Source organism: Lepisma saccharinum, chromosome 26, assembly GCF_977018435.1.
Source record: "Lepisma saccharinum chromosome 26, izLepSacc3.1, whole genome shotgun sequence".
Taxonomy (NCBI): Eukaryota; Metazoa; Arthropoda; class Insecta; order Zygentoma; family Lepismatidae; genus Lepisma; species Lepisma saccharinum.
Window position 1 is genome coordinate 19024561 of NC_139254.1, and position 18229 is coordinate 19042789.

General features: G+C 37.3%; 1 protein-coding gene across 1 annotated transcript in view; it reads right to left on the reverse strand.

Annotated features, from left to right (window-relative positions):
- Positions 1-13486, reverse strand: part of LOC145979520 (MIT domain-containing protein 1-like) — a 76100-nt gene extending 62614 nt beyond the window's left edge. Inside the window, exons 1-3 of the mRNA XM_083112464.1 lie at positions 13354-13486; positions 13012-13098; positions 5250-5423 (exon numbers count right to left, since the gene is read on the reverse strand). Of these exons, the coding sequence (XP_082968590.1) occupies positions 5250-5423; positions 13012-13095 (258 nt within the window). The 5' untranslated portion in view covers positions 13096-13098; positions 13354-13486. The remainder of the gene's footprint in view (positions 1-5249; positions 5424-13011; positions 13099-13353) is intronic.
- Between the last annotated feature and the right edge of the window lie 4743 nt (positions 13487-18229).

Below are 18229 nucleotides of genomic sequence, written 5' to 3' on the forward strand. Positions count from 1 at the left end.
GATGTCATTACAACGAGGAGGAGGCACTTTGTGCACAGTACCTATTTGCCATTATGTTCACAATTTGCATTTTACTTAACAAGAAGCGAATTTTGTTCATGCACTGTACAGGATCAAACATTGCTTTATTTTTACTGCATACTATTAGTGTTATTCATGTAGTTTATCTGTATGGAAAGTTTATCTTTCTGTTGGTCCAAAAATACATTCCATTCACTCACAGCTTATTCCTTGTACCAAGTTAATTTGAAGAAAATATTCTACTTTCCCCCTTTACTTGATGCTGTGCTTTGCTGCATTCTGTTGCCTTTAAATTTAATTAAAAAGGAATATTGCTTATGTTTAGAATATAATATCTCCATCCCCTTGCATAGCAAAACACTCAGTTGAAAAACAACACTGATGGAAACTCTTTATAATAAACACAGTCAAAAAAGTTTTGCATCAGAACGGAAAATGACAAAAGATATATGAAGCACAAGACATGTTGAATGGAAAGGGAACAAAAAACGTACAATTTTCTCAGAAATGTGTTTAAAACGAAAATGGCACAATTCACGATGGAGGCGAGAAAATAAAGAACTGTCACAAGAAGACTTTTCGTCATAGCGGAACCACCAGAAACATTGTCTACCATCTGGTGTGTCCTCCCCTGGCTGAAAGGTCTTCAACATGCTGTGGCATACTGAGGATGAGACAATCAAGATGATCTTGCAGTAAGCGATCCCATTCGTGCTGTGCTGCAAGAAGAAATTCACGAAGATTGGTGGGAGCCACAGGATGGTTTGCAATGTCATTTCTTTAGCATTGCCCATGCATGTTCAATTCAATTCATGTTGGGAGCATGCGACGGATATTCGCCGCCTGCAGATAATCGTGCACCATCTGTGCACGGTGTGGACAGGCATTGTCATCCACCAAGACAAATTTGTCACCAATTTCCTGATGAAATGGTTCCACAGTAGTCTGGAGAATGTCCCTGACATAACGAACAGCTGTTTGTGTCCCTCTAATTGGAATTAGGGGCGTTAGACATCCGAGCATGATCCCTCCTTGGTATGGATGGACCCCCTGGACACCACGAAGCCGCTCCTGCAGTCCAGGGCCTCGCCACACCCGTCCTCTTCGTGAATCTGGCCTTAGACAGACCCTACATTCATTGGTGAAGAGCACATAAGCCCAATGATCAGGTTCCCAATTTCGATGTGCAGAGGTCCAATGCAAACGGTCGCGTCGATGTCGTGGCATTAGGTACTGGCACCTGAGAGGTCTTCTGGAACGTAAACCATTCTCTCAGGGTCTGTTACGGACAGTTTGGTTTGACCAGAGGCTGCCTGGAGGGTATGAGTGATGTTCCTTGCCGTCATGGTATTCTGTCGCCGAGCTGAGAGTCGTACATAGCGATCTTGTGCTGGTGTTGTGACCCATGGACAACCTGTCCATTGACGATCTGCTACTGTTCCTGTGTCTGTATACTACCTCCAGGTCCTACAGACATCACTTTGCAACACTCCCAACAGCCCTAGCTACAGCCCGTTGTAACATGCCAGTCTGCAGTAACGTGATCATCCTGGCCCAATCAAACTGCACTATCGTACACCTAGGCATGCCTTGCACACAGCAGCACACACAGCCTTCGCTAACTGAACATAAGGAATACCTAACTAACCATCGCTGACTACCGTGGTGCTACGATCGGTATTACACGTCGACCGCGTTACTTCGCACAATGAGCTCTGCTTCATCTTTTCTTGTCTGCTTCCGCATGTTGCGGATGCTATTTTCATCACTTCTCGGGTGATGCAAAACTTTTTTGACTGTGTTTAGATATACGAGGGCCATTTTTCTTATAGTGGCAAACAGTGATTCATCCACACACACCAATTTTGATGAACAACCCCCCCCCCCAGCAGAAAAGTGGAACACCCCCACCCTAACCTTGGATCTTTATATCAACAATAGAATAACAATACTTCAACATTAACAGAAAGGGACCATATGTAGCTCTACAATAAGCGTAGTCCAATGGACCTTTCGATCAATTAAAACCAAAGTGTCAAGGAAGGAGGATGGAATGTGCATCATGCCCATTTCGTGGAAACACTAGCTCTCTTGACAAGGCTTCTGTCAGCTTTAGGGAAGGGACACTGCCATCTGGAAAATGTCAAACTGACCTCTCAGCTCTTTACAGGAAGCACATACCAAACACAGTGTTGACAGTTCAGCATTTGAATACCTAAATAAATATTTGTGAAATACATTACAGATTTGTAAATTCAACTCCTGAGTCAATTAAATTTACATTTTGTTGCATTTTCATCTTGATTCATTCATGTGAAAAATGGACGATAAAAGTAAGGGAAGAAATTGAAAGATACAGGTAGTATCTTGGAGTGAGTTCTGTTACTTAGCAACACTTGTCTCAGATCATAATTAATATGTTTGATATTGTTAACAATAGATGTCAGGGGCCTTCAGTTTTGCTTTTATGCAGACTCTTAAAACCCAGGGAAGTAATGCTCAGTTCGCGATACAATATGGCCGAGTGTGTGCGGTGATTCATTCCATCCACCACCTTGCATGACAGCAAGTTGTACATATATGTAATATTTTGTTTTAATCAATGTATCATCGTTTCTTATCAGTGAGTGTCATTCTGCAAACATCAGAGTTGAATCAACCCAATAGAACACAACATATGATGGTCCACTCCAGAGGCAAGGGTTTGTACTAAGCGAGATGCGCAGTAAGTAATATAATTTTCTTTCGCGTGCAAAATTAGACAGACTCAGCTCAGTCCAACAGACAAGCACATTTTGGTTCATCATGGCTAACATGGTACAACACTATTTTTGTGTAACTTGAGTGAGATGGATGATTTTGGATCAGTAGAGAAAAGAACAGTGAAATGCCTCACTGTAGCATCTCAGTTTGTGTGTTGTCGTTCTACTTAGTGTAACAATGTTTGAAACGCTACTGTAAAACTGGTTGAAGAAGGTAGAGATAATGAAACCAGACAGAAAGAAACTGAGTGGTGAGTAGAAAAGCAGTGACACTATGTGTAGGTTAACAACCTAGAACCCGAGGTCCACTCATAACAACTACAATTATTGCTTTACATACACATACAGGTATGTAAAGGGCATGGCAAAGGCCTCTCATGCACCAAATGTAGTGGGCCAAGGAAAATGATGTGTAAACCCAAGTGTTCTAAACATATTGTACTTTTAAAATTTGTGAACAAAATACCACAATCTGATTATATGTAGTGTATGCTGCAGCCATTGAGATGCAATGCATCTACAAATGAATGGATGACAAATTCATGTACTGCAAGTTATGAGTTACATCTGTTTTACCCAAAAAATAATTACCTTTCTTTTCTGCCATTTTCATGATTTGGTACAGGGTGAGCAGAAAGTCATATCAAGCCAATCACAGGACATTTCTATCTCGGCAAAGTAAGACATGAATTTCACGAATGTTTGAAGGCAAAATTAAGATATTTTGCACTTCTAATTTTTGTATCGTGTCATTCTTAAAGAATGAGGGGATCTGAACCTGTGATTGTTAACCAACTAATCAATGGGTGATGTAAGTTACTCATCATTCATCCTCTGATGAGAGCACTCGTCATTAGCATGACGAGTTAACGCTTGGCAATGCGAAAGGTGCAAAACTTAAAGAACTATACTGCAGAAAAGACAATGGTCACTCGTTGGGTTTTGTGAACCTTTGAACCTGAATCATGGCGGGTGTTAGGATAATTACCTGTCTATCTGATGAATTAAGCTGAATTGAATATGCGAAGTCCTCTGTTGGCTTCTCCAATTTGTCGACCAGAGCGTCGTCCCACTTGTGCCCTACTGCTCTCCTTACCACTTCTCCCTTCTCAACTCCAATCCAAAAGTCAGTCCCCTCTCAGCTTGTCTCACCTCTATATCACTAGGCCATGGAGCTCTTCCTCCATGCCGAATCGTGTTTTTAATTGCCACTATGCAAACCGCCAACTCCATAGGCAGAAGAAACTACCTGTTTCCTGAATGCTCAGGAGGCTTGCATAGCTCGACACTGTGCATTGTTTACATGCCTCAGAGGCTTGAGACAACTGAGAAAAACAAGTGAATGCCCTGGTCAACGTGAAGCATACAGAGAGACTTTTATAAAATAAACATACAATCTTAGGGATTGTTACGGTATAGTTATCCTTATAATTAGGGCCCGGAACTTTTATGTTATAACATATATTTTATTTGGCATCACATCGAATACTAAGGTGAGATCTTTACATATCTGATGAAAATCAGTCGAAATAGACAAACTAAATAAGGCATATTTTTACATACTTTACCAATTTCAGTTTTTACAACATATTTCTTTGATTTTCTCGTAATAAGACATATTTCTGCATAATTTCGTATTTCGCATATTTCGCATATAATCGGTTATTTTATAATTTATTTATTTTAATTTTATAATTTGTACCCTTAGCGCAACGGATAGTTCATATTATCGATGGCAGGATAAGGAAATTACGAACGAAGAAATTAAAGCAGATATATTCTTACCAACCAGTACAGAACAAAAATACCCCCTTATTTATAGCAAGCTGCCAATTATGCTTTACTTTCCACAAAGAAGTAAATCTGACATAATAGCAAATAACATTTCGGATAATTGCAGTGAACTTTACAATATATTGTCAGTATTTTTCCACTACATTATATGGTTAAAGGGATTCTGATTTCATTTAATACCCCACCCTCATCGTAGTCGATCTTCCCTGGAAGATACTGACATTCCGTATAATGAGACATTCGAAAGTACTGTTGAGCATATTTTTGGCTTTACTGGGGATACTTCTGAATTTTTCTGACATATTTTTCCATTTTTATAACGTAATTACATACATATTTTAAAGTTTTATAGGACATAAAGTCCCGGCCCCTACTTATAATTAATGAATTTACAATGTATTTCATGTCATAGTGGAAATATTCATTGTGCTCATATCTGGCACTATTGTGCAGATAAAAACGTGTGTATGCAGACACAGTAGGAAAATCTAAGATAGTGAATAGCAAATCTTACTCCAAAATTATGAACGTTAAACCACTAAATGTGGAATAGAGCTACCTTTTTTTCTCCTGCAATGTTTCCTAAAACATTCACTTTAAAAGCCACACATTTCAAATATTTATTAAATAAGAACTAGTACAAAAGGGCAGTTTAAAAATAAGTGTACTCACATCCAATTTTGATCGCAGCTCAAAATATTTTGTAACACATGCCATCATTTTCTCTTTACGTGGATTTCTATCCTCCAAGCTGGATACAATTTCCCGTAGCTCAAAAGTCGTTGCCTGAACCTGTTGACTCAATAGCCTTACATCCTTTTGTAGCTGTGAAGTGAGTGATCTCGCCTGCACATAAAAAAAAAAAATAACAGTTAAATTCTAATTTTAAAAAAACCTATGAACTTTGACATGTGAGGGGTTCAGAGCACAAGTGGCAAACTCTATTCAAGACAGTCTTGGGAAAGGATAACTTCAAAGGCTAAGGGAGTAAACCCTGAAAGAAAATCCTAGTCCCTCAGGTTCGGAGTTGGGTACTGTGCAGACACCTCAGCCCTGGAAAATTTAAGTTATGAAACCTCGGAAGGATGGACATACACTAAGATGATCAAGGCAAAAGAATATGGACATCGAGAAGGGTACATGAAACATCAGAACACTTCTCAAACCAGGGACCCTGAAAATAGTCACGGACCAACTGATTAAATATAACATAACAGATATCTGCCCTACAGGAAACAAGATGGACAGATAATAACACATGGGAAACAAAGACACATGTCATATACAGTTGCAAAAAGAAAGGAAATAAAGAAGCCGGGGTGGCCTTCATATTAGAGAGAAGAATGAAAGAGAACATAATTGATTTTAAGCCTATAGATGAGAGAATATGTAAAATAACAATAACTAAATTCCTTAATGTGACTATCAAAAATGTCTATGCACCTACAGAAGAAAAAGAACAACTAATAAAAGATGACTTCTATGATAAACTAGAAAAGACAATAGACAATGTATCATCCAGCAATGGGAAGATGATAATGGGACCTGAATGCACAGATAGGCAAAGAAGAAATTTATAAAGAAACAATTGGAAGGCACAGCTTAAATGGCAATTTCGACGATAATGGTCATAGACTCACTGACCTTCCAATTAGCAAAAATATGATAGTAGCATCCACAATGTTCCCCAGAAAACAAATACATAAATATACATGGAGATCACCTGATGGAAAAAACGAACAACCAAATAGATCATGTTCTGGTAGATCGAAGTAGGGCAACAAGCATTCTAAATATACAATCATACAGAGGGGCCAGTTGCAGAACAGACCATTGCCTAGTCAAAATAGTCTTCAGAGGACAAATAACAAAATCACAAAGAAGCAAAACAGAACCGAATCAAAGGTATGTTATTAACAAACTCACAGATAAGAAACATAGTGAGAGGTTAAGAAAGTAATAGTGTACAAACTAAACAAGTAGGCACAACCACTACACAAACAACAGAAGAAGCAGGTGGAAGAAATTAGACAAAAATGACATCGCGGATGTCTTTGCAACTTACTTTCATTCTGTGTACGCAGACGAAAGAGCTAAATATGACGTAAATAATCTGAAAGTAGAAATTGCCAACGAACAACTTCATATTTTCACTTTGCGCAACATTTGCGTAAGCAAAGTAGAAGCTGCCATCAAGAATTTGAAATCCAAATCAATTTACTATTCCCTCATACGGTCAAAACTAGAATATGCGTCAGTAATCTGGAATCCACTCAAATAAACTTAATTCATAGACTAGAATGTATTCAGTCCAAGTTTCTTAGATATCTCAAATTCAACGCCTGTGGAGATTATCCAACATTCGATTCATACGATAATCTAGTCTCAGAGACCAACTTCAGCAAACTAGCACTCCGACGACAAGTAAATGACCTGCTCTTTCTGTATAAAGTAATTAACAGTATAATACAGGGTGTCCCACAAACTGCGCAACTGGGAATTAAGAGTGGCGTTACTTTGTAACCGAAACCTGTACATACATAAGTCATACACCAAATGTTAGCCCTGTCCAAGTAGATATTTTTAAACATAGAAACAACAAACGGGGTGCAGTGTTGTTCATGCAGTGTTGCCAAATGTAAATGAAAGTGTAAATTTATTTTTCCACAAAGCATGGAAAATTACATGTCAAACATTCGTACGGAAATTTGGACGTCAATTTCCACCTTGGGTAGGTGTACTATTTTGCCATCTATAGTTCAGAGAAGAAAACCGATCATTTTCGTGTATAGCCAATCCTGAAATGCCTCGTAAAGGCGTACCGGTCCAAATGGGTGTTTTAAAAAAATTATGAGGTACAGTGGCAACACTGTTGATGTTTGAAGGCAACAAAAGGTGTGTTTAGTGATGGTCTATGACATGGAAATACTGGAAACAGGAAAAAAAGAAAATGAAAATTATGGTGAAAAAAGTGTTACTTACCTACTCCTGGCAACCATGCAATGAGATAAGAGCGCCCACCGAACAAGAACAAAAGAATCAGTTAGTTGTGTACTCAGAACTGTTTGAGCCGTGCATTTTGCATTGTTCGTAGGGGAAGATTAGAATTGTTCTGTGAAATGAAGTACTCTTTGGAAGAGAGGGTGTTCATTGTGGAACATTATTTTTATTCAAAATTGTACGCTAGTGTAAAAACTGTGTTTCGCGAGAAATATCCGAATAACAGTTTTCCAGAAAATTCGACAATATATCGACTTGTTTCCAGATTTCGTGAAACAGGATCAGTCAATGACAAACCCTACTACAGACAACTACCAATTTTGACACAAGGTGTGCTGCAGTATGTGGAGCAGAGAATATCACAATCTCCCAGAAAATCTGTTCGTAAACTTGCTGCAGTCAGGTGTATCAAAAACAACAACTCACCGAGCGTTAAAACAATTGCACCTACGTGCACATAAGGTACAGGCTGTGCAAGAACTGAAGGAAGCAGACAAAGGTGACGTGTAAGATACTGCCAGTGGTTTAGAAATTTTATTAGAGACAATGGTGTGAATATTTTGGATAAGGTTATTTTCACGGATGAAGCATGGTTCCACTTAAATGGATATGTCAACAGTCAAAATTATCGACACTGGTCAAGTAACAATCCCCATTTGTTACATGAAGAATCACTTCATCCACAAAAGATCGGTGTGTGGTGCGCGATTTCGCGGAGAAAAATAATCGGTCCATTCTTTTTCAACACAACAGTTGACGGAATAGTTTATCGTGACCTTATCACACAGTTTATTTCTCTGTTGGAACGTGATGGTTGGTTTCAACAAGACTCCGCAACATGTCACACGTCTAATGAAACTTTAGACATGTTGGCAGCGTCTTTTGGCGATCACATTATAAGCAAAAGCTTATGGCCCAGTCGCTCCCCGGATCTGACGTCTCCAGATTTTTTTCTGTGGGGTTATTTGAAACAAACAGTTTACATTAATAACCTAAGACCAGTTGATGATCTAAAAATAAACATTTGCACAGCCATTAACAATATAAACCAATCAACCTTGCATAAAGTTGCTTCCAACATGATAAAACGTGTTGATGAATGCCTCAGGGAAAATGGTTGTCATTTTCAACATCTTTTGTAAAGCTACACTGCCTGTTACGCGCATTGCATGGTTGCCAGGAGTAGGTAAGTAACACTTTTTTCACCATAATTTTCATTATCTTTTTTTTCCTGTTTCCAGTATTTCCATGTCATAGACCATCACTAAACACACCTTTTGTTGCCTTCAAACATCAACAGTGTTGCCTCTGTATACTCCTCGTCCTGATTCCAACTTCACTTTACTTCAAAGAAAGTTCCGAAAGATCAGTTTTCCCCCTAACAACCACATGTCAGGTCCACGTCCAGTGCAATAAATCGTCCTCTGAAACCTTTCCAACCAATAGCGTCCGTCCAAGAAATGACAGCTCTCATCAAGTCCAGGTGGACTAAATGAGATGTTGCTAATTCAGTTTCTTTAGAGATTTCTAAACGCGAGGTTGCGGTTCTCTATCTTTGCTAGGTTGTGTTATTGTGTTTTTCTATTTTTTTAAGCAATATAAAGACCTTGGGAGTAAACCGTCACAGTGAATGAATGGATGTCTAAACACTGCAGGCAAAAGTGACAACAGCGCTTTGCCGAAAAACAGGTGGTGACTCGAAACCAGATACTGGTCCGGTGGGCTTCCTCTGGGGTTCTGTCAAAGATGCCAAACTGGTGATACGTTCAGGACTTGGGGTATACCTCATATTTTTTTTAAAACACCCATTTGGACCGGTACGCCTTTACGAGGCATTTCAGGATTGGCTATACGCGAAAACGATCGGTTTTCTTCTCTGAACTATAGATGGCGAAATAGTCCACCTACCCAAGGTGGAAATTGATGTCTAAATTTCCGTAAGGAATGTTTGACATGCAATTTTCCATGCTTTGTGGAAAAATAAATTTACACTTTCACTTACATTTGGCAACACTGCATGAACAACACTGCACCCTGTTTGTTGTTTCTATGTTTAAAAATATCTACTTGGACAGGGCTAACATTTGGTGTATTACTTATGTATGTACAGGTTTCGGTTACAAAGTAACGCCACTCTTAATTCCCAGTTGCGCCGTTCGTGGGACACCCTGTAGATGATTTCAACTTAATATCAGCCGTATCATTTAATGTTGCCATCTCCAAAACACATCCCAAGCACAAAATCTTCCATTGCGAGAGAGCGAAAATATCAATTCTTTCTACCTCTCCGGTGTGGAGAGCGTGCAACTCTTTCAACACAATCACATGTGTAAATAACACAATTCATATTTCTGTAATGAGTCTACACAAATTTAAAAATGCTATTACTGGAACACTGAATCTTTTGTAGTAATATTATGTAATTAGAGCACTATAATTGGGCTCGGCCTGTTGAGCTCTATCAATAAATAAATAAAGAAGATAAAAATCAAATATAGAGGAAACAGCAAAGATGGTGATAGGAGCAATGCAGTACAACAAAGGGAAGGAATGGTTTGATGAAGAATGCAAAAGGGTCATCCAAGAAAGAGATACAGTATACAAGAGCAAAGAAACAAAAACTGGAGGAGCTACAAAAAAAGTGTATAATATATGTCGTGGGAAGAAAAGAAAACATGTAACAATGACTTAGAAAATAAAAAGCTATTTAAATGTGCTGCTTTCCCAAAAATGTCTTGAATGGAGTGAAGTCACTAGTGCTCTGAACCCCTCACATGTCAAAGTTTATAGTTTCTTTTAAAAATGTATAGGTTTTTTTTTTTAATTTATATATATATATACACAGGAATATGGTCAGAAAAGGTGCCGGAAGGGCGGATAATTATAAATGGAGAAGGAGACAGTAAACACTTACCACACGAAGAGAAACAGTAACCAGTAACTCTTTCCTCTCCTCCCCGAAACTACCCACCCACCCCACAGTAAACACTGGCTAAAGTACTTCTTGTTCTCTATCAACTGTTTCTGGCAACACTGATCGTAGAGACGCTGTAATTATCAGCAAGCCGACTTCTGAGCTAGAGTGGTTAGCACAGATTGCTATGATGCCAGTATTCACGGGATTAAATCCTGGCATGGGTGCTCTTTGTGAATGTCCCTTCATCAACTTCAGCACTCATTCTCATCTTCACAATTAGCCAAAAGTGGCAGAAAAAGCAAAATAAAATAAACCAAATCAATCGATTATTGGCAATATTAAGTACAGTGGCAAAGATATAGTACAAGCAATGCAAGCACTGCTGCACTATTAGAATATTATTTAACGTACTTAATGTTTTAGCCTTATTTAGTTTCCATCGCAATCGATTCAGTAACATTTTATGACCGAAAACTCCCTCAGCAGCTCTGAAGCAAGCACCAGCCTTCATTGCTTGCAGCTGCTGGTCAGTAAAACCAATGCACCAAATGAATTCTATGGTGAGATACGTGAAATCTTGGAAAAATTGGCCTTGGAAAGCAACCAAAAGCAGGAGACATTGTCAGTAACCAATGTGTGTCGTTACACACACGTAAACAAAATCGCAAAGATAATATTAATCATTAATCAAAAAATAACTGAAATAAACTTATCATTGCTCTAAATTCCATATAGCTCACTTAAATTACATCTTATTTTGCACTTTGCGAATTTAAAAACGCGTCAAAATTTGACATCAAGGTGTGGGGCAAAGATGGAAAGGGCGAGCGTTTGTGTTTCTGGGAAATGTGCAATCTGCACCCTGTATTCAACTCAAATTACGTCACGAGTGTTGACAGTTACCATTACATCACTAGTGTTGGCAACTGTCAAATTATTTACACGGTAATTCAAGTGAGCTGTTTAACAAACTTTCACAGTAAATTTAATAAATTGATGGTTTTTTAATATAACTCTTGGGTGAAAAAAATACCTGAAAAAAGAACTATCTTTTGATATTTGCAAACAGTACAAAAGTAAATCATATACATTGAACACAAGAACATTTTGTATAATGAAACTTTATTACTTGAATATTACATGCATACTCTTCTGTTGTAATGATTCTGATTCCACAGCATAATCAATATTTCCAAATTGATAAATCCTCCCATGAGCGATAAAATTAAGGAAATAGGTTGGTATCACTTTATGTTGTTTCAAAGCTCTAGAAAGATATCTCGTTTAGATGCTTTGTAGTTGGTAATAGAATTTGTGAGGAAATGAGTGCTTGTTGCCGAGTTTGTGCTCTGAACTAATCGAAACGAACATGAACTTGGGAACGGCTGATACAGCAGTGTGTGTTTTACGGTTTTTTTTAGATAGGCTGATCAGGATTGGACCTACAATTTAAAGTGGGATCCGAACTACCGTGCAATGTGCCTCAACTGTGTACCGAACCTGGAACCCATTGACTACACAGCAACAACTTTATCATTACCAGACACCAACGGGGAGGCCTCGTGGGTGTATTATTTTGTAATTTAAATACACTTCCAGTAGTTTGAAATTTACTGTGGTGAGTTAAGTCGTCCATGCATGTATTTCTGTGCTTGGGATGGATATGTTAATGTTTATAATAAATAGGTCGGTAAATTTCTCGTATCGGACAAACGGCTGAAATTTGCTAATTCATTTAATTTGAATATTCGTATTCTGCATTGAGAAACATTGCTGAAGGTGGCATTTCGCTTATTTCACGGAAATAAGCTCTATTTGCGACATATCGAGTAATTTTTCTTCGTTTATTTTTGCCTTCGGTAACACGCAAAATGGCGGTCACAGTTTCACTACCCTACTCGGCATGCAGTGTTTCCACCCCACTGCACCCAAAAATACCTACGTAGCCCCACAAACCATTGACGCATAGCCCCACGAACCATTCATACATAGCCCCACGAAACATTTCCGGTAAGGTTAGGTTAGGTAGGGTCACTATAGGTTACAATAGTGAAAAATTGGTTTAAAAAAAATATGTGTAGCCCCACACACCATTCTCGCATAGCCCCACACACCATTCTCGCATAGCCCCACGAACCATTGACGCATAGCCCCACGAACCATTGACACATAGCCCCACAAACCATTTGTGGAAACGTACCTTCTTCAATTACAAAAACACGTGTTTGGAAACACTGACCAGGATTACGTCATCAGACACAGGCTACATCCACCTGGAAGTAAATGGATGCAAGAGCTTTCGTGCATCGGTCACACATTTATATCGAAAAATAGATGATTTACCGGCAAAATTCAATGAACGATGCAAGAAAACACTTCCCCAAACTTCCACAAGTCTAAAGAAACTGCATTCGGTAAGTAATTTCTCCTGGAAATTTGAAGAAATCCGTTTGTCCCTTACGAGAAATTTACCAATAGGTCTATATAAGTTGAATAATTATTATTCTCTTTCTTTACCTGGAACAACATTTGAGTTAGTTCAACGCAATGTTCATGTTCCTTTTGTAAGTCATTCTGCAACAGCTGAGCTACAGCTTCCATGCTCTGAAAAACAAAATATATATTTATATTAATATTTGCAAAGTTATTTTTCAAACGTAAGAGATTTGTAAACTCTAAAAACTATACAAATCGTTTGGCAAACGAAAGCATTGAAAAACAGAGGAAATAGCATACATGATAAAATGCACGGAACACGCAATTTAAACAGGTTACTTAAGAATTGAGATCGCGTATTAGGCAAAATTTATTTCGTTCGAGAATAATGTACTTATTGTATGTACGTGTGGTATGACTTACTTCCTGCGCACAGAAAACTTTTTTCTTTTCTTAATCCAAACAGTACAATTTAAAAAGGGGAACGTTTACTGGAGAGGAAGGCAAAATATGCGAACACACTTCATTGCTTGATCTTGCATTTAAAAAATCCTTGGGCCCAGTGTTGCCACAATCTGTAAGCACAATTTCCCTTTCCAAGGGGTAAAATTTTCCTTTTTCGCCCATTTTTTCCCTTCATCTAAAGAATTGTTATTATTGTTATTATTAATAATAATAATTGGTAATCATGTACAATTGGGTTGTATTAATACGCAGGCGCGGGATCCATGCATTTTGTGAGGCGGAAGATCTACAACGTTGCCAGTTCTCTTTGTAGCGTCTTCGATGGCATTAGGGGTGTGTAGGTGGCAGCACACATATTAATGAGCAATTGCACATTCCAATATCTACCGGTATCATGGGTTTAGTTTAGTTTAGTTTAGTTTATTTGCGTCCAAGGACTGCCGGTGTGTACAAATTACAGTACATGGTAATATAGGACATGTCAATACTTACATTACAATACAGGTACATTAATAGATTTTACAAATACAAAATATATAGCCAAAAATTGTAAAAAATTGGGTCTTACTCTGCTATTATATCAAATTCACAAAAAAATATAACATGAGAAGATATACTAATTACCCACTTTCATTTGACATTTAATTTTACAAGAATAATATGTGATTATACTACATTATGTACATTTGTCTTATGTAAAAGCCGCTTCCATGTATTCAGCTATAGAATAAAAAACATGCTTCAGAAGCATTGATTTTATCTTGTGCTTGAATATCATCAAGTTTGGTTCTTTCCTCACATCTTGTGGTAGTTTATTGTAGAGATCTATGGAAGAGTTTAAGGGACCTTTCTTACATAGGTTGAGGCGGCAGTGTTTTATGTGAAGTTTGTCTTTATTTCTTGTGTTTAGGCCATGTATTTCCTCATTTGTGGCAAAGTTGGACATATTTTGCTTAACATAAATTAAGCATTCATAAATGTATATGCAGGGGAGAGTTAACACATTAAGTTTACGGAAAAGAGTTCTACATGAATAAGTTTTCTTTACTCCAGCTATGATTCTTATAGCTCTTTTTTGAAGCATAAAAAGTACATTGGAGTGGCCCTTGTTACCCCAAACCATAATACCGTATCTTAGTAAAGCATCAAAGTTTGCCATATAAAGGCACTTTACAGTTTGGGTGCTTGAGATGTCTACCATTTCTCGAAGGGCATAGCACACACTACTTAATTTTGATTGTAGCGTGTTTATGTGTTCTGTATAGCTAAGGTGTTCATCCAGAATGATACCCAGAAATTTTGAATTTTTGTTAGGCTCTAGTTGTGTATTCCCAGATATTAGATTGAGGCTTATTTGGTTTCTGGTTTGGATTGTAGAAAATGTAATGTAATTTGTTTTTTTGCTGTTGAGGAGTAGATTATTATTTAAAAACCAGTCATCTAATTTGTTTAATACGTTATTAGCCTTAGATTGTAGAGCATCTTTGGAAGTGTCTGTTACTATAATATTTGTATCATCAGCATATAATATTGCATTTGCCTCAGGTATAACATTTGGTAAATCATTTATGTACATAAGAAACAAAAGAGGGCCAAGAATACTTCCCTGAGGCACCCCACATGTTACACTTTTCATGGTGGAGTGTTGATGTGTTACGTATCCTTTTGCTGTGGTGTGAGCGATTTCTACAATTTGCTTTCTATTGGTAAGATAAGATTGAAACCACTTTTGTGGTAGTCCACGAATACCAAGTTTTTGAAGTTTCCACAGCAATATCTCGTGATTTACAGAATCGAAAGCTTTTGATAGGTCACAAAAGACTCCTACCGTGTTATTCAGAGATTGTGTGACACATTCTACTAAGTCTGCTAACGCTGTTTTTGTGCTTCGTTCGGACCTAAAACCATGCTGCGACAAACTTAAGATTGAGTGTTTACTACAGAAATTTTCTACTCTCATCATTATTGCATGTTCAATAATTTTTGAGAAGACTGAGAGTTGGGAAATGGGCCTGTAATTTGATAAATCCTTTGGGTCATTTTTCTTCAGTAATGGTTTAACAACAGCTATTTTTAGCCTGTCTGGGAAAATACCCTGTTCAATGGAATTGTTTATTATATGTAGTAATGGTTGACATAGGGAACTATAACATTTCTTAATTAGGAAGTCTGGTATTTCATCAATGCCGGAAGATCGTTTGTTTTTTATACGCCTGAAGATTATCTTTAATTCCTGTTCAGTAATGGGGGAAATGAACAAGGATTTGTCATTCACTGTTATGTGTGTAGAACATTCTTCTGGAGCAGCCATAAACCCATTCCTTGTATTTGGAACTGCATTTACAAAATACTCATTGAAAGCATTCGCAATATTAGGGGGATGTTGGACTTCGTTTCCATTAATGCATATCACCATATTATTACCTAAAGATTGGTGTTTTGTTGATGCATTTCTTATAATTTCCCACATTGTTTTACATTTATTGTTTGAATTATTGATTTTACGGTCATTATGATTAATTTTTGATTGGTGGAGTACATTTTTATATATTTGCTTATACCTCTTGTAATATTTCAGAAAAGATGGATTGGGATTCACCTTACTTTCAGAATGGAGCATTTTTAGTTTTCTACTTGAGATTCTGATTCCGTTTGTGTATTTGTTGTTGCAGATTTTGCTCGGAAATTCACGTTTTGCGAGGTGGAAGATCTCCAACGTTGCCAGTTCTCTCCTTTTTAGCATCTTCGCTGTCATTAGGCGTGTGAGGGAAAGATTTTTTGGGGTCAGGACGGGAATTTTTAAAATCCCAACATTCCTTGCATTCGGGATGGGAAAAAAATCGTCATTTCCGGACCAAGTCGGGAAATTTTCCGGAAAGGAAGTGTTCGAAATTTCCAGAACTTCTGTAAATCTCGAATTGTACAGTGGGATCCATGAGTATTACCGTGCAAATTGTCCATGACTATTTTCATTATTATTTTTTTAAAACCTGTGTGTTTTTAAGCGATGGATTTTTATGTACAGCTTGTTTTGAGTTTTTTTAAATTATTGAAGCTGTTATTGTGTCAAATAAAGTGCACGAACATGGTGATGGACAATTTGCAAGGTAATACTCATGGATCCCACTGTACACGTCATTTTTACCTTAAGTCATTGTTTTCGCATTTCTGGAATAAAAACTAACAATTTCCGATAATTTTCACACTTCATTTTAAAACGACCATTCGGTATTTCTCGACTGATTAGGTTAACGAAAAGTCGGGAAATCATTTCCCGAATTCGGGATCGGGACGGGAGATTTTTCCCCGATATCCGGGTCCCAACTTTTCGGGATCCCGCACACAGCATTTACATCATTTGAGGGATGTGTGAGATTCCGAAAAGTCGGGACTCGAATCTCGAAAAAAATTCCCGTCCCGATCCAGACCTTTCTGGATCCTGAGCAGTCGAGAAATACCGAATGGTCATTTTAAATAGTGTACGAGAAATGAGAAAACAATCAACTAAGGTGAAAATGATGTGTAAATTTCGGGATTTTCAGATATTCGGGAAATTTCAAACATTTCCCGTCCCCATCCCGTCCCGACCCAGAAAATTCGGTCCCGCACACCCCTAATTATTATATAAAGATTTTTTTTTACCTGGAATCCTAAAATTTATTGTCTTCCAATTTTCAACTTATACATCTGCATTTAAACAGCATTACATTATTATACAAACATTAAACAAATGTCATCTGGAATCGTAAAATATATTGTCTTCCAATTTTCAGTTTCACGTTGCTTAATGTTTCTGCGAATGCACAAAGAGGAGAAAATATGCTTGCATAAATAGATGTATGACCGTCTATGTACACAATATTTACATAAATTTATAAACTTATTGTTGTGATTATATATAATTTTTTAATAAATATGTATTTATTTTAAATACTAAAAAGAGATATAATATATAACAACTTTCTTATACTCGGATTTGGAGCTATTGTTCATGTACGGAGATGTTTATAATCACAACAATAAGTTTATAAATTTATGTAAATATTGTGTACATAGACGGTCATACTTTCATGTATTATTTTTTCTCCTCTCTCTTGTTATTTATTCACAGTGTATTATGTTCAACATAATTGGGAAATGTATCCTGTGCTGAACACATAAATAATAATAATAATAATAATAATAATAATATATACACTACAACCAAAGTTACATGATCTGTTCCATTCTGCGGACAACATTGAATTGCAATAACACTTGGCTGGATGCAGTAAAGCGAAATGGTAATATTTTTATACTCCCTCTTCATCCCAACGCAAGTTTTACAAAGATATATCAACAAGAAAATGTAAGCGGGTCTATTATCGGTTTGTATCAACACTCGATTGTTCTCGAGTTACTTTTCTCTGATCGTGCAATTAAACAATGTTACAATATGCTATTGCAGTCATTTAAGGCAAATTTAAAGGAAAAAATACATGGTATTTTAAACAGTAAATAACAATGATACACGATATATGGAAAGAAAGAAGAATGGAAGAAATATTTATCATTGTTCACCTCGTTGTTCATGCTTCTTCTTTATTATTATGGAAACGGAATTTTATGAATTGATTCTCCCGTCTTGCCGCATACGTCCACTTGCAACACATTTTACAAGCAAATATTCGTTAGTACAGCCATGTTACAACAGCTGAACTACGGTCAATGTCTGCTGACCGGAGAAAAATCGCGGATCAACTTTGATCGCAGATCGCAGGGACTTAATCTCAGTTCAACACAAAATCAAAGTTCAGCGTGACTGCAGATCAATTTTACTGGCTAATCGAGGATC